Source organism: Papilio polytes, unplaced genomic scaffold (assembly GCF_000836215.1).
Source record: "Papilio polytes unplaced genomic scaffold, Ppol_1.0 DF823890.1, whole genome shotgun sequence".
Taxonomy (NCBI): domain Eukaryota; kingdom Metazoa; phylum Arthropoda; class Insecta; order Lepidoptera; family Papilionidae; genus Papilio; species Papilio polytes.
Window position 1 is genome coordinate 28,478 of NW_013525314.1, and position 21,285 is coordinate 49,762.

A 21,285-nucleotide genomic window follows, 5' to 3' on the forward strand; every position below is an offset into this window, starting at 1 on the left:
TGAACACCATCACACTGTATGGGAGCGTCCGGCAATAAACATATTAATTAAGGAGCTCTATTAGTATTTTAGAATGATTTTATTAGAGTTTAACTTCTATCGGTGTTGCCATGGCGGGTTATTTCAACGATTCGTTTAATTTAATTAGTGAAGTGCTGTGCGAAACTGTGATTTTGTGATGTGTTTTGAATTGAATATTTTAAATTATATTTGGATATAATTCGGGATTTTGCTTTTAAAAAGGTAAGTCTAGTACTTTACATTAATCTATTAATAATTTGATATACTTAGTACAAGATATAATAATTCAATTAATAAATGGCGGAAACAATTGTAGATAGATTCCGTATGACGAGTCATGTTCTTTCTATGTATTTTTTTAAAAAAAAAAACCCGGACAGAATATATGTATGTTATTGCTGCTTTCTTTACTTTCGTTTTTTTAATTACAAATTCAGAGAAACATAGGCTGGAAGTCTATTGCGATTTTAAGTATTTTTGAGTAAAATCTTCTTTACAAAAACGGGATTGGGAACGGATGTCTACCTTAAATTTTTTACAACTTTTGATTATTGATTTTATAATGGAATCCATTTAGGTTATAATATTGGTTAAAAAAGTACCAGACTTCGAACTTAGTAGCAGTAGCGACTTCGTACTAGTAGTTACTATTGAAAATAATATTTATAATACAAACGATAAATAGACAACTAAATAATTAATTATCTGTATTAGACGGTGTAGCGAAAACTGTGAACCTTTTTTTTAAAAAAAATGCGTGAACAGGTGAATGTGAGAGACTATGAAAATAATTATTAATTATGGAAAAATTAAAAAATATTTTGTTGAGAATTATCAAACATTAAGGGCCTATCAATCTACTGGCTGTTAGAGGCTCAGATAGCTTAAAAATGACGTCACTGTCAGATCATGAAACTAAATCCGACATTCTCATCACAAATTTTACATGTTCGATTGTAATCAGAAAATTTAAAATTTGGTGAGACAGGCCCTAACACTCGTCTAATCAAAATGATTCAAATGTAACAATGAAAACCCATTTTATTATAAACATTTATAGAAATTAAAATTAATCTGAATAAGATTCATAATACATTTTAAGATATAGAGTAAGCTAATTCACAACTAGACTTGAAATTAAAATACGCCTGTATACTGAAACGAATTTTGAACACAGCATTTAGCAACATCTTTTTGGAATTTGGAGTTTAAGCGTAAATGTATTTGGCCTTTAATCCGGTAATCGGTCAGATTACTATAATCTAATGGATTTCGACTTAATTCTATTGCTATGTCGTCTTACAAAAAGTGAGCGTTACAATAAAAACAAAGATATTCAAAATGTATAGAGTAGGCATACTTGATACTTCACTTTATCACATAATGACACTAACGCCACCCCTTGATAGATTTTCAAAACCACAAGGCACTATTATTTATTATATTGAAATTAGTTTATTTTATAGCTAGCTGTTGCTCGCAACTTCGTCCCCGTGAAATTATTAAGTAATAAAAATGTAGCCTATGTTGCTCACTGATAATGTAGCTTTTTATTGGTGAAAGAATTTTTGAAATCAGCCCAGTAGTTTTTATGTTATTTCAATACATACAAAAATACAAATCTTTCCTCTATATAATAGTACAGATAAAATAGCTTATATTATAATTTTGTTAAATGTTTTACTACACGTGATTAACAGGACACGAGGTGGCACTAAACTTGACAACTAATTAACATTTCAGAGAAAGTGCGGTTGAAAAATTTCATTCACTTTGCCTAGTCTATATACTTCTTAAGTGTATGAATATAAGCGAAATTGTTATACCAATTTATCAAAACTTTTTATCTTAACAATTGAAATAGGACGCCAAAAACAATTGCATCGCGTAACGTAATTGCACCTATTACCGCTAGTCTATACTTTTATACTAATATTATACAGAGGAAAGATTTGTATTTTTGTATGTATTGAAATAACTCAAAAACTACTGGGCCGATTTTAAAAAAATCTTTCAGCGTTAGAAAGGTAATTTATCTGTGAGTAACATAGGCTATATTTTTTAATTTCAAGAGGGCGAAGTCGCGAGCAACAGCCAGTTTATAATATGTTCAGACTAGTTTTTGCCCGGGACTCTGTTCGCGTGGAATAAAAAAAAAGTGAGTAGCTATTATTCCTGACTATCCTCTACGTCCATGCCAAATTTTACCGTGATTCGTTCAGCCGTTTAGGTTGCAAACTCTAACAAACATCTATCCATCTAAACTTTCGCATTTATAATATTAGTAAGATAGTTATTATGTTATGATAATTATCAGATTTGCAAAAAAATTGGTACATAAATACAACAGTCCCTTTCGTATGTTTTTCACTTCTCATAGTAAACCTATTAAGTTACTAGAAAATTAAAAAACAAATGAATGCCTGTTACTATTAGATTGTTCTTACTATCGGATATTTTATTACCAACCGTGTCTTTAAATTAAATCAACTAACAAAATGATTTTTAGTGCCAAAGATCAAAGATCTAGTCAATTAATACCGGACAAAAATAGCTTGATTTTACCATAACATCAGCCTGCGGTCCATTAATGTACGTCATGCCCTATGCATCAATTATTGTGGCGATAATCATTTCTTTAATGCCTTATCTAGTAAGTAGCTTTCGCCCGCGACTAATTTCGAGTGGAATTTAAAAAAAGTAAGTAACCTATATGTTCTTCCAGACTATCGTCTACATCTATATATACCAAATTTCATCGAAATCCGTTAAGCCGTTTAGGCTACAAACTCTAACAATCATCTATCCATCCATCTAAATTTTCGCATTTATAATATCAACTAACTAGTTAGTATGATTATGTTGACTATGTCCTCGGTACGATTTTCCGGGAGGTCTATATACGCTGCCACACCCTGCACGTAGTTGTTCCAAGATATTCCTATCGGCTATCCGTTCTGCACGCCATATGTCTCGCCTCTTGCCTCCATTTAAGCAATATCGGTTGATTTGGTTCTACACTGGATAACATTATTTCTGACTAGTTTTCGCCCGCGACTCTTTCTGCGTGGAATTAACAAATAAACAAAAGTGATTAGCCTATTCGTTCTTCTAGACTATTCTCTACGTCTATACATAATTTAAACGAAATCCGTTTAGCCGTTTAGGCTACAAAACAAACATCGATCCATCAAAACTTTCGTATTTATAATATTAGTATGATGGGTATCTAAATGTTTAGGCTACTTGAGATACATGTTAAATAGTTTATTGATAAAAACACTCACGACCGCAGAACAGGATGGTAGGATATCGGCTTTGTGACACAATTCGGTATGGTATATTATATGACATTTCCTAACCTATAAAATATTTTCTAAAATGACTGAATTCGCAATAGTTGAAAATGCACTTCCGTTTTGTTTATGTATTTATGAAATGCTAATTAAAAACCGTCATACACTGAACGTTTTAAATCTTGCACTACAACTGTATACTGTATTAAAATTAGATATATTTCGGTAGCCATGCCAACGCGGGATTACAAGCGTCGGAAACAAATCTAGGCGGTAGTGTACCGCCCCTGCGCCGTGAGATGCGCGAGGCTGCGAGGCGGAGCCATGGACTGCTACATGCCCAACAACCCGCAGTACGGGCTGGCGGAGTACTGCCCCGGCTGCCACGGCCTCTGCTGCGACCCTCTGCAGCCCTGCACCTGTGTAGATCAAGTCAGAGAGTTCGCGGAGGACGAGTGCTGTCAGGTGGGTTAGAAAATGGAAATTTAAAAATCGAATTTGAATCGTTCCGGGAATTAGTTTATGCATTCTAAATTTGAAATTTCGAATTTGGGAATAACAAATTGTTTTTTTATGAAACATGTTGGTGTTTATTTAATTTCTAGCCAGGCAGGATTCCTTTAAAATTGTAGAATGTCAAATTCAAAATACAAGAAAGTGTTGTACCCACAGTAATCAATTTTTTATCATGAGGCATAATTCGTTTGCCAACTGTTTAAAAAAGAATTTACAACCTTTCTTTAGACACTGACGAAGCTAGTCGATGCCACCGGACATACCTGTATACATACGTTTTTAAAACTAAACTATAACTACTAAACTACAGCACAACTGTTTAGTCTCTTTTTGATATTAGCTAATATGGAGCTGTGCACACTAACCGATTTTTAGTTGTTCAACTAAACAGTTGATTTGACTGCGAAACAATCGACAATCGGACAACAGTTGTGAGTAGTTTAGTCAAAAGTGTGCGCACAGTCTTAAAATTCCTGACGTGTACCTTGCAGCAGGAGACAGAAAACTGCTGCCCCGAGAATGGAGAGGAGCTGGGGGCATTGGGCGAGTCGCTGCCGTGCGATGTAAACCTCGCACCCGCGGCAGACGCCTGGCCAGACGACATGGCATCATTCTCCCTGCCGCCACTGGACCTCGACCCATTGCCATCTCTCTTCCCGTTTTCACCTTGCTCCGGTTACAAGTAAGTTTCAAAACCTATCCGACGGAAAGAGTTAACACTCATTCTAGGTGATCTAGATTAGGCCATCTGCAGTAACTCTTATAAAATCTATTTAGGTATACAACTTTTCAACGGAAGATTCGAAAAGTCTAGTAGTTTCTTAAAGTGGTTGAACCTTCCTCAGAAAATAAGTAAAACGCTCTATAGCATAAGTCATTTTAAAGTGGTTGTATTATGTTTAGAATAATCGTATGAATCTAGTCGCGGACACGAAACTTACGGCGAGCGTTGCGACGCTACCGGCGGAGCGGTGCACAGGGGGTAAAATCTTACATAAATCAAAACATCCTATCTACCCATTAAGCCGATGTCACAATAGTCTAAATCAAGATTACCGATCTTGCGGTCGAGGGTTCGAAACCCGCCATTCGAATTTCGTCGTGAACCATATCCTAGCACAAGCATAGAGCTTAGTTAGAATGGTTAAAGGAAATATTAGCAAATTAACAAAAATCTACTAATATCTTTATTAAAAAAAGATGAATGTAGCCGTTGAATTAGTTTAAAATAATATCTCAGTATAGTTTTAAATTATAAAGGAGCTTTGACTATTACATCTTGATGAATGAAATTAAATCTAATGTCATGTGAAAACTTATGACGTTTCCGTTACGTAGATGTAGTATACGTAGACTAGGTATTACCGTTGAGACTTACGTCATAATATGACTGAAGATATTAATTTGGATTTTACCTTCAGCAGAAACAGCGGCGGGGAGTGCAGAGAGCGGGGCGGGGAGGCGGCCGACGTCCTACTCTCCCTCAAGCACGCCGTGGTGCACGGAGACTGCGCCACTGATAACGTACACCCACAGGTATAGTCGTACTCTTTACTCTTATTAGTACTTACTAATGTAAGACAGAGATGAAAAGCTGTAGTACAGTTTAGTTAAAGTGATTGAGTTATCGGGGGAATGAATGGGTGGGGAGTGTACAGGTAAATCCGGGGTGCATGGGGCGTACAGCTTTTGTGTAATTATTTCAATTACGTTCGCAAAAGCTCCGTATTGGCTTCCCTGAAAATGTCTAACATTATACGATACCCTTATTAAAACTTTGCCGATTTGGTTTGTTTCAAAGCTTTTGCAATCAAAGTTACACATTCTATTGTTTTGATATTAAAGTTTTAAAAGGTTCGTTTTGTATGGCTTTGCAATTGATGATATTTTTAGTACACTTACGAAAGCTACGAGTTTCATGCGCTCAGTAAATAATTGTAGATAAAAAAGTAAATAATTGTTTCCTGTTAAAGTTTTGCCTAAAGTCAGTTTTAGCTAAAAACTGACAGAACTGAGTGTACAGTGAGTTTAGGAATCAACGTTATAAAATCATTACACAATTAATGACTTGCAATATTAACCCATAGCGCTCTTAACTCGGATCAGTAGGGCGTGGCCACACCCCAGGTGCCGTCCACTCGTATCCGAGCGAACGTCTCGTTCATTTTGTATGCCAGTTAAGCGCGTTATTTTGCAACTACATTCCATCAATTGTTTAAGCACTATGTTAATAACTTTACGGTAATAGATGATGATGAACGGCAGCGGAGGGTACCCGTACTACGAGCACTACGGCGCCGCCCCCCTCTTCCCCACCATGAGCGTCAACGTCTCTATGAACATGACCATGCATGGCTGTCCACCTGACCAGCTCTGCTCTCAGGTATAATCACATTCAACTTTTAGTTAAGTAAAATGAAATTAATGAAATGTGATGATCGACGTCAGGTGTCTCAAGGAAACTCCGGTCGCGTTTTAGTCGCACAAAAATGATCGTGATTTTTTTTAGCTCAATGGTTTCGAGTCAACATTTTTATCTGGGTGAACATTCTTTAAAACAAGTAGAATCGTTTAAAAAAAGAAAAAAAAATCTATGCACATTCCTCATTTAGTCGGTTTAAAACAAAATGCCGCGGAAATGCCAGAGAATCGTTGAAATGAAGTCGGCGGCGGCGGCGGCGTAGCACGCCGTAGCGCTGTGTAGCATCATAGATTAAGAATGTTTGCAATAGAATAATCTATTTTGTACAATTTAGCGATAGATAAATTCAGTAAAGCCGCAGTTTAGGATAATTTCATACACCTATAGTTAATATTTTAAAGATCAGTCTTAGCCAGGTTGCGATATTACATTTGTACAATGCCCTGTTTGAATATTCGCCGTTACCTAAAAAAGCGAACACAATAGATAGATTAGATATTTTCTATAGGTGCAGTGGAACCAGAATGCGTCAACGCCATCTGTCAACGTGGTATACCCTCAAGCTCAAAACGTCATCAGCCCCACATCATATCCATCTGCCACATATTCATTCACAGCTGACTTTAGACCGCCCAACCAATCAGACCCTCTGATCACCGCGTCTTCCACATTCAAACCACTACAGCTGCAAAACTCACAGAAGACCAACCCTAATTACTCTTTATTCCAACAAAAACCTAACTACACAAGTCAGAAGACGATAGCGCCTGTGCTGAAGAGATCGCCACCAAAGATGTACGTTCAAGAAAGTCAGAAAGACCAGAATGTAAACAATGGATATACGATATTGAATCACCAGGCCCAAGTGCACTCACAGGACTACGGGTACACAGCCTGCGTTAATTCTTCTGGCAAAGTTCAGGTGAGTTTTTATTCTATATCCATTGTTATAAAGAGGAAAGATTTGTATTTTTGTATGTATTGAAATAACTCAAAAACTACTGGGACGATTTCAGAATTTCACCATTCAAAAGCTAAGTTATCACTGAAATCACTGAGTATGAGTTTTTTTTATAACCATGCCGACGAAGTCGCCAGAAACAGCTAAAGATAAAGTAATGCTACAGAGCGGTGTAAAGACTGTATAGAATTACATATCAAGACGCATTTAGCACGTTAGTGTAATTATCTATAGATAAATATCGACTTTGTTGTAAAAGTAGCTCAAGTACTTATGACGTTGTTTCCGTTTGCCGATTTTACTTTAATGTTAGTTTTATATATTGAACTGTAACCGATTTCAAAGATGAGTTTTGCACTTTTTTTTAGTCGTATTTAAGAGGTAATTATGGGGTTTTCAAATTCGCTCTATAATAGGTCGGTGCTCTAAGCGGTTGTTCAGAAGACGACGAACAGAAGCCGAACCTATGCCGTATCTGCGGCAAGACGTACGCGCGGCCGAGCACGCTTAAAACGCACTTACGAACACACTCCGGCGAGCGGCCGTACCGCTGCCCTGATTGTAACAAGAGTTTCTCGCAAGCCGCCAACTTGACCGCGCATGTTCGGACACACACCGGTCAGAAGCCGTTCAGGTATGACTTGTGTATTAGATACCTTACAGCAACTTTCAATCATACTAATATTATAAATGTGAAAGTTTTGATGGATGGATGGATGTTTGTTAGAGTTTGTAGCCTAAATGACTGAAGGGTTTTCAATTATATTTGCTATAGATGTAGAGAATAGTCTAGAAGAACATACAGGCTACTCAATTTTGTTTTGTAATTCCACGCGGGCGGAGTCGTGGGCGAAAAGTTGTCTTTAATAAGTTTTAAGTGTATCTGAGTGCAGCTTTGAGAACTGTAGAATACAGTCGCTATGGACACGGAACCCATCTACAGTTTCTCTGGTATTGCGAATGTCTGGGCGTCGTTAATCACCTTGGTATTCCCACCGCTCGTTTGACTCTTCCTTATTTAAAAACAGATGGAAAGGGAAATGGGTTAATGTTAATCCTCCTGCACATCACTCATGAGACGAAAAGCATTCGATTTGCGGCGCGTCTTCTGTGTCGTTATAGTATTGCACCGGTCATCGCCACAGTCGTTTAGCGGATGTTATTGCTGGTGTTTACCACTGTTAACCTATTTTAAAATGTAGAAGCGTTCTTCATGCTGGTGTCGTTTCCATGTCTCAGACTCTGTTTATTATTGGTGTTTTATTCTATTTTTATAATCAGTATTGTTGTTGCAGATGTCCTATTTGCGATCGACGGTTCAGCCAAAGTTCGAGCGTCACAACGCATATGCGGACTCATTCCGGTGAAAGGCCGTATCAGTAAGTATGCTTCTAAGTAAACGTTGTAATTTAGTGTTAAAATTGAAACATACGAAAGGAGGTTAGAGTTAAAGTGTGGGTTTTGTGAAAATGTTTATAGAATCTTATTAAGTACGAGTACATTTCTATCAGGATTAATTTTGTAGCTTTATTTTTAGCAACATATACATGTAACTAATATAACTATAATACTTTCGAGAAAATCTTACTAATATTAATAATGCGAAAGTTTAGAGGATTGTTTGTTAGAATTTAGTCTAAACGGTTAAACGGATCTCTATGTTATTTGGCATAGATGTAAAGCTTATTAGACTGGTAGAATATATCGATATTAGTATTTTAATATATTTTTTTGAGGTCAAATATGTACTAACATTAACTTTTATGTTTAATTTCAACAGGTGTCGATCATGTAAGAAAGCGTTTTCGGACAGTTCCACACTGACGAAACATCTGAGAATACATTCAGGAGAAAAACCTTACCAATGCAAATTATGTTTGCTTAGGTATGTACAAAACATGTATTACACCGATATCGCACCATTATGTGCTGTTTTCTACACAGAGACTTTAAGAGCTCCTACCCTACGTATAGACTTATAAGGGTATATCTACACTAAACTTTAACAAAGAGTTTTTTTTTTATTATTGACTAGATTGCGTTAGTGTGTTACATGACTAATACATTTCCGTCACACAGGTTTTCCCAATCTGGCAACCTCAACCGCCACATGCGCGTCCACGGCAACATGTCCGGCGGTGTGCTTGGCTGACATATACAGAAATGCGGTCTGCCGGCCGTATACTCTTACATATAATCCAATATTTCTTGCATACTACAAATCATTTTGTAATCAATCAAGAATAATAATTTAAAGTGTATTTAACGCTTGTAGCACACAGCCGCGTAAGCCAACGTAATACGAATCTGACTTTGATATTAAACTGAAACGAATTTAATTTGGTAAAAGTGTTCAATCGTTTCCTTGTCGTGTTTAGTTCGCTTGCGTTACCCTTTACTTGCTTCAATTCGCTTTCGCGGTTGTGTACAACAGGCGTAGACACCATAGTGTCGGATGATCTGGGAACTTTTTTTAATTTCAATTAAGAAATCATGTGCTTTCCCCTTTTTTTTTCTAGCAACACGCACATAAGCATAGAGCAATAGTATTTTTATATTTTCTTTTTAAACCATGGTACTCATATCATCGTGTCCTCTTTATTTATGGGAAGCAACCAAATCTCTTTTTTTACAACTGAATTAACAAGTGGTCTGGAAAGTTCTAATAGAGAATTATTACTATGCTGTTCTTATGTAAGAAAACTAAACATTATTACATAAAAATATTTGTTAATATAGAAATGTCTTAATAATTGTGAAATAAAAGTGATCACCTTATTTTAGTCGTGTTATAGTTGAACTTCAATTGTAAAGATTAGTCAATGATCTCAGAATTAGAGAACTTCAATATTCTAATTCAAGATAATTATATCTCAAATAGATTGAATAGTGAAATTTTTAAGCAGTCTTTGATATTTACTCAAATTAAATTGTAATTATTTGCATTAAACAATAGTGTCAACGTTAACAGTGTTACGATTTAGTAAATTGTAATATTTTCTACATAGAATTATAACAGAAAAAAGAACTAGTTACATTTGCGTAAAAATTAACGACACTTATTGTCTTTAGATATTTGTAAACTGTCAGTTCTAACTAACGTCTATAGTGGGCATTATAAAATTACTTCAAATTATACAATGTTAAAAGTCAATGGGGAAGTTATGATTGAATAATAATAAGTCATGCAACTAAAATAAGTGTAAAAATAAAAAACGTGGATCTTTTCTCTAAACAATACAGAAAATATGGCCTGTCTCACCATATTGTAAATTGTCAGATAACAATCCAACATGTAAAATATGTAATGGAAATATTGGATTTTATTCTCTTATCTGACAGTGACGCCATTTTTAAGCTATCTGTGCCTCTATCAGCCAGTAGTGGGACAGGGCCTTTAGTGTTCTATTTTACTCAGAAAGAGGCGATATCTTTTTTTTAAGATGTTAAAAGTGTATGTTGTACCTTTGCTTATATCTTGTAGACTTTCAGAATAAAATATCTTCAAAACTTCTAATTATTGTACGAAGACTGCGTATGGGAAATGATAAGATATTGAGAATGTCTATCATTGTAAATATGAACTTTGATGTTTGTAAATAAATCTGTAGTTATTAAATACTCACGTCACGTTGTGTTTCTCTAGTCATTATTGTTTGTTTTTAAATATTTCAAGCTAATTGATTGTATTCTCTGTCTAATATGTATAGTAAAAACAGAGTGATGAAATATTAGAAAAATATGATTATTCTCATTAGTAATAGAATTTTTGCACGATCAGTATTATTATATAGAGAACCAAATATCAATGTAAATTGTTACGTTATAAGACAAAACTGGATTAAATGAGATGTAAATAATCTTTGTTTCATTAAAGTGTTAAAGATGAGGTAAGTTGCCAGACAGGACTCCTGGTATCTCAGTCGGTTATAACCTTATCTATAATATTGTAAATGCGAAAGTTAAGATGGATGAATAAATTGGTGTTTGTTAAAGTCTAGAGAGAGAGAGAGAGACGAGAGACTAAAACAAACCTGCTGAACCGATATCAATGAAATTCGACTTAGATCTTAGTCCGGAAAACTACGTAGACTACCTTGTTTTACATTTAATTCCAAACAGACGAGGTCGCCGGCAAAAGCTAGTGTTAAAAATCTATATAAACATTTCCAGTTTAAAAGTGAAATGGCAAGACACTTCGTAGTTACTTTACTTTTTACTCTGTGGTCACTTCGCCACATATTGTCTATTCCTTGCTTGATCAGCTTGATTTGACACATCACATTTGATTTCCCCGTTTTTCCATTTCGGGACATAATTAAATAAAAATAATACCTATAAACTGTCGAACCGGTGTTTTGAAGTTTAATTAATTACTTGCTTATAACCTTGCTTTCATCCGTCAGTGATTTGTGAATCGAGTGTCTTACCGAACGAAAGAAATTTGTCGAAGTTGCAATATTTATGACTACTTAATTGTGTAGTGATTTTTAATCGGTTTTAAAAATGACTGAAAGTTCACCAGACGAGACAAGTTCTAGACGTAAAGACTTCATTTGCGGCGTAGTTGAAGGTACAGTTGTATTTATTTTTGGATAACATGTAGTTCTATAATGGTCACATAGTTATACATAAATGTGTATAAACTAGGATAGTTGCGTTAGAGTGAATGACCTGGGATTTTGTATTGCAGGCTTTTACGGACGTCCATGGACAACTGAACAAAGAAAAGATTTATTTCATAAGTAAGTATAATAATTTTAAATGCTAAATATTTCCAATATGAAACCATTATTAGAATATATTTTCCCTTAAATGCAGTTGAATTTCGTTAAAACTTATATGAAATTGACTGTATTTATTGTTTATTAACAAATATTTTCTTGTAGGATTGTAAGCAAATAATAAATCATTAGCATTCTAAAAAAAAAATCTTTAATAACAAGTAAATATGATTTCAGATTGAAGAAATGGGGTATGGATATGTATGTCTATGCACCTAAAGATGATTACAAGCATAGAGCATACTGGAGAGAACTGTATACAGTGGAAGAGGCTGAACATCTTACTTCCTTGATATGTGCGGCTAAATCACAAGGAATCACCTTCTGTTATGCTCTCTCACCTGGCCTGGATATAACTTACAGCAGCCAGAAAGAGATAACTACATTGAAGAGGAAGTTGGAACAGGTTTGTATTTAAAACAATTTAAATATGACCTTTCCTTCGATGTAAGAGCATAGATAATGGAGCCAATTTGGTTTTGGCTAGGGATAGGATGCATAGGTAGGGGAAATATCCTTTTTCTGTACTTCGTTTCTTTTAATTGAAGGTTGGGAACACATCTGCAAATGTGGATATCTATGGAAAGAGTTCACTACACTATTTTGGTGAATTCAGGGGCCTGCATTCATTTGTCACCTGCTATAAACTATAAAACAATATTAATTATCAAAGTTTATTTAGAAGAAACAATAAACAATTAAGGCATTTCCATTAAAACCTTATTCAATAAAACTTATTTACGTTGAACCATAACCATGCTGATCACACACCATAAAGATGTTGGTCAAAGATGTTTATAACAGTGTGTCAGTTTGTTGTTTGGAGTAATTTGGTTAGTTTTTCTCTAATAAATGAATATAGATGAATCATTATCATTTTGCAGGTGTCACAATTTGGCTGCACTTGTTTTGCTCTGCTGTTTGATGACATTGAACCAGAGATGAGCGAGGCGGACAAACAGATATTCCAAAGTTTTGCTCATGCACAAGTAAGTATTTTTACTATGAACAGTGTTGAATAAATTCAAAATAATTTTTTGCAATTTGCAAGCATAAAAATTAAAGTCAAACCATATTAACACCTATACATTATAATAAATGTGTCCAACATGAGAAAAATCCCATTGGACCAATTTATTGTTAGCCCAATCTGCGCTATGGGAAACATTTATATGGTATCATAATTAAAAAGTTTACTAAAAAATTGAAATAACATAAAAACCACCTTGAATGTTGTTGTCCGATCATAGTTCATATTTTAGGCTTTCAATTGCATTAATATATGCATAAAGTTATAGTTATGAATTTTTTTAACAGGTATCAGTGACCAATGAAATCCATCAACATCTCGGCTGCCCTCGTTTCCTGCTTTGCCCCACTCAGTATTGTTCCACAAGAGCCGTGCCGACAGTCAACAGCTCGGAATATCTTATCACATTGGGGACTAAACTCTCACAGCAGATTGATATCATGTGGACTGGTAAGTGGATAATTTAATCTATTTTTCAGTCTAGAGCTCAACTATTATGCCCATACCTTTATTCTTTAAAACGAAGACATTAAAAGATATCTAGATGAGGTCTAGTGATTAAATTGTTTACTCTGGTACTTTCTCTGAAAGGTACTATATCATGTCAATTTTAGTACCACCTTGTATTATTATGTAATAGATTAATTGACAAAATTATAATATGCTCTACCTTTTGTTATAATATAAACTCAGTGTCACAATACACAATATGTACTTTTAAATATTATTTAATTACTTCTATTGGCTATAATCTTATTCTTATTATTAACAATTAATAGATAGTGTGATTATGTAAATAATGTTTCAAGTGAAGTGTCGATTTTGCCTTCTCTATATATTTTATTATTCTCTTTGTTTGATACACTAAATGAAGTATGGTCACTCTGTGATTTGCTATCTGATTTGTTCATGGTTCACATAGTTATAGTATGAAGCATTGAGCCATAACCCACCAAGTTGTTGAACCACAGCTCAATGGTTGAAGTCTATGACCTGAACTGTTGAACTGGTTGAGAGCTGTTGCTTCTTAGAAATTGAGACTACGTCATTGTTGACTTGAGGTTGTTGACCCACAAGTTTGATGTAAAATGATTATTACCAACATAATAAAGGTTATTAAACCCTGTGACGTCAACGTTTTAGAATCTTAACGCGTCATAGCTCGTAAAAGAGGGATTATAATGAATTTTAGTGAGAACGTTTTCGTAATATCTTTGTATTAGAATTGTGCAGGGCCCTTACTGGATATAAATCGCTAACAAATCTCGCACTATTTTTGTCGATGACGTTACGTATACTCAACTGTTACCCAAATGTTCGTGATAGACCCTCTATTCGACGAGCTATCTTAGTTTATTTAATGAGCTTTACATGTCGCGAAATTTCAGTTGGAATTCCGAAATTAATGAAACTACTTTATTTGACTAATAAAATTAGTCATTATTTATGTTCTCTAGAGGTAAATAAAATTTTAAAAACCCATCTACGAAGTATCTGCTAATTTTACGCAGTCATGGAAACCATTTATTGTTTACTTGAACATTAAATGCATACAAAATAAGCTAAAACAAAACACCTAACGGATTTGATGTTATAAATGAATATCCAAACAAACGTTCAATAAAAACGTAGTATCGATGGAAAATTTGCAATCCTCAGAACACCGTAATGTAACCTTGAACGGCCATTATCACCTAGAGCCCGCGCACACCTTTGACTAAACTATCGCACAACTAGTCACGCTTTGATTCCTATAAGCTTATATGGAGCACACTACTCGATGTTTAGTTGTGCAACTAAACAGTTGAGGTTGCGAAACAATCGACAATCGGACAACAGTTGTGCGATTGTCTAGTCAAAGGTCTAACCCGCTCTTAAAATACGGCTATTCTTGTAAGAAAAGGGTGGAAATGGAAAGGGAAAAGTGTAGAATAAAGGTAACAGTGGTAGTGCCCGTTTTAACATCTTAGCACGAATGGGCCGGCACGCCCGCTGTAATACCACGACCACACAGAAGTCTGATGAGTGTGGTGCCGGAGGCCTAATTTAAGTCCCTTTCTCTTTACCACCCTTTTCTTATAAGGTGAGGATGGGAAGGGGAAGTGGATTTGACGGTGGAGGAGATGCATAGGAAGGGCAATATCCTCTTTATGTGCGTCTCCTCCTATAGGTAACGCATCTGCGATCGCGCATGTCTATGGGCAGCGGTCGCTTCGCCATTTTGGCGGCTTTAGGTGGCCGCTTGCTCGTTTGCCACCTTATGTTATAAAAAAACAGGTTACCTTAACACGCCTGGTGTTTTCATACCAAATATCGCAACCGTAACACATTCCCTGCCACATTTAGTATGAAAGTTAAATACACTGAAAAAGACTTAAGTTTTTCGTATGAACTTTTTCCAGGTCCTAAAGTGATATCAAAAACGTTAACAACTGAATGTATAGAAGAGATCACGCAAGTGTTACGTCGACCTCCAGTTATATGGGACAACCTGCATGCTAATGACTACGATCAAAAACGAATCTTTCTGGGTAAGATATAAGGTCGTTTTTTACTTGATTTATTGTACCTGTAAATTACTAAATTGCCATCATAATAAAAACAAAAGATTATTTAAAAAATTTTAACGGCAATTATTCTAATATTTCTTAGAAAACAATTATATTGGAAAGGGAATGATTAGACATTCTCTCTAATATTTCTCAATAATAATATATGATATTAAATTACAGTAGCCAAACATATTTTGTATTGTTAGTTAGCACCTATTGATAAATATTAAAACGACATTTAAATGTATAACATCGTTTTAAATAATACAATTTACATAAAAATTTTGACGCATTATCACAATAAGCGGCGCTGACGATATAAAATGTTTGAGATTCGTTTCAGAATTCAGCAAACAGTCTCTAGAATATATATTTCTTCAACATAAAAGGCATGGCCTGTCCCACCAAATTGTAATTAGTCTGATAACCCAATGTGTAAAATATGATAGAAATGTCGGATTTTCTTTCCTTATCTGACAGTGATGTCATTTTTAAGCTATCTGACCATCTATCAGCCAGTGGTGGGACAGGCTCTTAATTATATGTTTGTTTTTCACCAGGACCATACTGTGGACGGTCTCCTGAACTAATTCCCCTTCTCCGTGGAGTGCTGACTAACCCTAACTGTGAATACAACGCTAATATGATACCTATATGGACTCTAGCGCATTGGGCTAATTGCAGTTTAGATGCGCCTGCGCATAGTAAGTACTCATATCTATATTATTATATCTTAGGTATATCTATCTTCTATCTAAAAATGGAGTGTTTGTTTGTTTCAAAAGAAAAATTCCAGATTTCGGGAAGTGTTAAAAGTATTTACGTTGTTGACATAGACGGGCGTATTATAGGCTATTTTTTATCTTAATATTGCGTTGACGAAGTCGCGGGCAATAGCTAGTCTATACTAATATAATAAAGCGTAAACACACTAACACTTCGTAGCGTAAGATGTCAGCAATCACACCATATTTTTGAATTCTTTTTTTAATAAAAAGCCCTGCATTACAACACGCTTTAGGCTGTATATTTTCACGATATTATCCTAAGGGCGTGAATAAATTGGAAAACCTTAATGTGGGAATGGGACAATAAACTACAAGCTGCCAACATTAAGGAAGCAAGAATATGGTAACAGTAATTTTGACATTTGCCATTGAGAATTTGACAAACGTAAACAATAATATAAACAGGGAGGATTTTAATAATTGAAGACAGTTAAAGCCTTTACCTTTTTCAGAGGTGGCTACCAATTTTGCAATAAGCTTCAATTTCTATATTATTTGTATTTAACAGTGGAAGCAGTATCATGGGATATTAAATTGGAGCGTGAGAGCGAGCAAGGTGTATGCGAGGACGAACCCCCTCTCACTCTAGGCAAGCACGTCTATCACCATAGACAAGCTTTAAGGTAAATATGCTTCTAGAATGTTCTTTGTAACCTATACTAATATTAAAGAGGAAAGATTTTTATTTTTGTATGTATTGTAATAACTCAAAAACTACTGGACTGATTTCAAAAGTTCACTAAAAAGTTACGGTATCAGTAACGTTTTTTAAATTTCACGCGGACAAGGTCGTAAGCAACAGCTAGTTTGGTATACTTTATTGCAAAATAATTGGTTAGATTTTAATAATGATTTCACATTTGTGTACAGACTCTTTTTATCGTAAATTAATGAAAACGAGAAATTATATTTATATGTCTGTCTATGGATTTATTTTTTAAAAAATTTAAATGAAACATGAATATGTTTGTTTTTAATAAGTTTTCACAGACTTATAAAGGTATAATCATTTAGATGTGGTTGTTAGAATTTGACACATTGTGCTTGTGTTTTTTCCAGACAAGCGATAAATGAATGGCTGCCGGAGTTCTCTATACCTAAGACAGCTCAAGGACCTGTTATAAAACCACAACCTCCTGTAACAGGTTAATAAAACCTTTTATAAAATAGGATTTAAGTTAAGTACTAATGTTTTTATGTCTATAACTTAAACTTAACCCAAACTGTTTTCCTTGTGGAGCTCTTACAAAATTATATTAGTCTGCCAAAGCACTTTTAATTTTGTTGTGTATGTATGTAAGGGGTTATCTTATTATGTTACAGATTTTTTTCCAAATAATAGTAAGTTTAAATTTCAGTTCGTACACTAATGCGCTAATCTAATGTATATATTAAGGGCCTGTCCCACTACTGGCTGATAGACTCTCAGATAGCTTGAAAATGACTTCACTGTCAGATAAAGTAACAAAATCCGATATTGACATCACATGTTTGTCACCTTGCAATGTTATCTGACAGTAACAAGAAGTTGGTAGACTCTAAGGGCCTGTCCCATCAAATTGTAAATTATCTGATAACAAACGTGTAAAATATCTGATGGAAATATCGGATTTTGTTACCTCATATGACTGTGATGGTATTTTTAAGCTATTTGAGCCTCTATCAGCCAGTGGTGGGACAGGCCTTAAGTTGGTTAAATTTTCAGTACCCCCAGTGGCGATAGTCCCTATCCTACCGTCGGTGAACACGTGCATGTCGCTGGTGACGGCCACCAGCACCACGCACACCACCAGCACGGCGGACATGAGCGCGGCCGTCCCCGCCATCCCCACCATCCCCACCGTCAACACCAGCCAGCTGCAGGCGCTCGCCGACGTCTGCTCCGCCACTCCGGACAGACCGATACTCTCCACTGGGGTCAGTACCACTGGCTTTTTTTTTTCCTTTCATTCCTCATGCTTTATACATTGTTGCCTTTATAGTCATCGCTATTTTTTTATTCTTTTAGGTTTTTTTATTACTTTTTAAGTCCAACTGTTGTATACTTTATTGTAAACTGGCTATATCACCCAGAGCATTATACGTATACTAAGGGTCTACATCCATGCAAACTTAATTATATATATTATAATATAGCGTCCGAAACTCCTTACCTTTACCCTATGTGTTCTTCCGGACTATCTTCTGCTTCTATCCCAAATTCCATCAAGATCCTTCCAACTGTTTAGGCTACAAACTCTAACACTGCTGGACGGATTGAATGAAATTTGGTGTAGATGTAGAGAATAGTCTGGAACACAGGCTACTCACTTTTGTTTTTTTAATTTCACGGTGTCGGAGTCGCGGGCGAAAGCTTGTGTATATATAGTTAAATAGTTTATATAACGTCATTTTGTTTGTTTCAGATATCGCCGATAGAAACATTCAACCCAGTAGCGAACCCAGTAATGAACTCTTTAGTGTCACCGACAAAAGTTATTTTAAACGAATCCATACCGAATCCAATTATACCCATCGCAAGTTCCAATATGGCGTTACCTTCAGAAATACCAGTTTCTACATTACCCGTACCCATAATCGGTTTAAAAGCTTTAGAAGGCCATGATAAAGATCAGAATATGGATAAAATAGAAATGAACGATACAGCGAGTAATGATAGCATTCTAGAAACTTCTAGCTTTATAGAAGAGATGAAGAAGGATAAAGAAGATGATATAATAGTTGATGATGTTGAACCGCAACTGGATATACAAAAGAATGGAGAAATGAGTATTGGAGGTAAGTTTTTTAGTAAATATAAGAAATTGATGGCGCCTATGTAAACTGTTGTATGTTTAAAAATTCATATTTTCATAAAAAAGACAGTAAACATGAATATTCAAACAGACAACCTTTTTTAGTTATTTTTCTTTCGTTGTTTTTAAATTCACACAGTTGTATTAATAAGGTAAATTTAATATAACATAAAATAAGTTGTAAACCGCAAAATTGTTGCTTACGATAGTCTACATAGGAGCTATGAAAATTTATATGTGAATTTACAAAGAATTAACTAAATTATGTAAGTCGAAAAGTATTTTTAAGAAATTCGTGAAATGAAGAAAGTTCCAAAGGCACAGTTTATTAACTTGAAGTTTAAAGTTAACGTGAAAAATTGCTCATAGCTCTTTTTTTACTTTTAATCTTAAAAAAAAATTATTTAATTGTGATGTACTAGTTTTTGCCCGCGACTCAATATTTATATTATAGTAAGATTAACAAATATTGTGACGTAAAATAGTTTTTCATGCAAGCAAAATACTTAGTAAGAAATTCTCTTCTGTATGAAGAGTATTTCCATCTCATTTATTCCGATTGTTGTGAAAGAGACGTATGTATTTCCCATGTTCAGCCACGCCGCAGACGCTGAGCCCGCGCCGCTGCAGCAACGCTGATGCTGCACTGGAGCCGCTGGATGTAGACCCGCCCTCCACCGCCGCGGACTCTGACGTCGTCATGAATGATGGACTTAGCGAGGTATTACACTTTGTCCGATTTAGAGCTTTTCCCAACACTGGCTGATAGAGGCTCAGATAGCTTAAAAATGTCAGATAAGTTTACACGTTCGATTGTCATCAGACAATTTACAATTAAGTAGGACAAGCTCTAAGTAGGGTAATTTATCAAAGAGATTAATAAAATGTATAGAGGAGGCATAGATGGACCTCACCTGAAACATTTTTCACATAATTTCAGAAACCCTGTCTATTTGTTGCCAATAGATATTATTATATAATATTTAAATGTTTATTTTTCACTTTATAACACTTTTCAGTTTATTTGATAACAAAATATGAAGCTTATAATTTTGTAAAATGTTTTATTACCAGTCAATACAACACGAGTTGACACAAAACTTGACAAGGTATAATATCAACCTTTTAGAGAAAGTACCGGTGAAATGTTCACTATGCCTAGTCTCTGCCTCTGAAAAAGCTTTTTTTATGTTTCCGATACAGAAGTGTAATTTATAGTCTCCTATAATTAATATTATTGTAATATTAACAGAATGGTTCGATGCAAGTGGAACCCAGCAACAGTCCATTGAGTGGTGACATGATGGTCGAACCAACGGAATTAAATGAACCCACAGATGAGTAAGTTTTTTTGGTGGTGAAAATAGTTTTAATTGAAAGATTGTCAGATCGGTTCTAGATTAAATATACTATAATTCTGCATAATTCAATCCAATGACTTAATAACTGGTGATTTTTTGGCTCTTCATACTTGGCTACTTAAAAACGACACCTACATTTTGATTGTTTCAAGGGCCACAAAAGTGCTCTGATCTTTATAAAATCCAGTTCAAACGTCGCAAAAAAAGTATATATATATACTAGGTGTTGCCCGCGACTTAGTCCGCATGGTATTAGAAAATATACGAACTATCTAAATAACAAAAAGCTACGTATCCCTCGGGAACCGGACATTTCTTGGGGATGAACCTTATCCCTTGTGTACTCCAGACTTTGTTTTATATCTGTGCCAAATTTCAATAAGATATGTTGAACCGTTGCAGAATGATCGAGTAAACGTTAAAAAACAAAATTAATGAATCCCACGGGAACCGTAACTATTCCTGGGATAAAACGTAGCCTATGTGTTCTTCCAGACTATGCTCTAAACCTGTACCATATTTCATGGAGATCCGTTCAGCCGTTTAGGCTACAAACGCTAACAAACATCCATTGTAACTTTCGCATTTATAATATTTATATCATTTTAGTCAATATCGCCTAAAATGGCTGTTAAAACATTCCGTTGGCACAGCCGGCCTTTCACCCGTCGATATTAAATTTTCACTACATAAATTATAACACGGCTAAACTCACGTGATAACATTCGGTGTAGGCACCGACAGTTTCGAACCCGTTGG

The 21,285-nt window shown here is 35.2% G+C and overlaps 2 protein-coding genes across 2 annotated transcripts in view; both read left to right on the top strand.

Moving 5' to 3' along the window:
• LOC106102956 (protein glass) lies at nt 1–10,127 on the top strand. Its single transcript, XM_013282577.1, has 10 exons — nt 1–243; nt 3,547–3,782; nt 4,325–4,515; nt 5,255–5,369; nt 6,082–6,216; nt 6,764–7,177; nt 7,633–7,850; nt 8,512–8,595; nt 8,997–9,101; nt 9,296–10,127. The coding sequence occupies exons 2-10, from the start codon at nt 3,642–3,644 to the stop codon at nt 9,366–9,368; spliced, it is 1,476 nt and encodes a 491-aa protein (XP_013138031.1). The 5' UTR covers nt 1–243; nt 3,547–3,641; the 3' UTR covers nt 9,369–10,127.
• A 1,341-nt stretch (nt 10,128–11,468) lies between these two features.
• The window catches only part of LOC106102929 (protein O-GlcNAcase), a 21,946-nt gene continuing 12,129 nt past the window's right edge, over nt 11,469–21,285 (top strand). Inside the window, exons 1-13 of the mRNA XM_013282548.1 lie at nt 11,469–11,789; nt 11,910–11,961; nt 12,178–12,406; nt 12,885–12,989; nt 13,318–13,480; nt 15,433–15,561; nt 16,143–16,286; nt 16,879–16,993; nt 17,430–17,515; nt 18,076–18,287; nt 18,776–19,148; nt 19,762–19,886; nt 20,418–20,509. Of these exons, the coding sequence (XP_013138002.1) occupies nt 11,723–11,789; nt 11,910–11,961; nt 12,178–12,406; nt 12,885–12,989; nt 13,318–13,480; nt 15,433–15,561; nt 16,143–16,286; nt 16,879–16,993; nt 17,430–17,515; nt 18,076–18,287; nt 18,776–19,148; nt 19,762–19,886; nt 20,418–20,509 (1,892 nt within the window). The 5' untranslated portion in view covers nt 11,469–11,722. The remainder of the gene's footprint in view (nt 11,790–11,909; nt 11,962–12,177; nt 12,407–12,884; nt 12,990–13,317; nt 13,481–15,432; nt 15,562–16,142; nt 16,287–16,878; nt 16,994–17,429; nt 17,516–18,075; nt 18,288–18,775; nt 19,149–19,761; nt 19,887–20,417; nt 20,510–21,285) is intronic.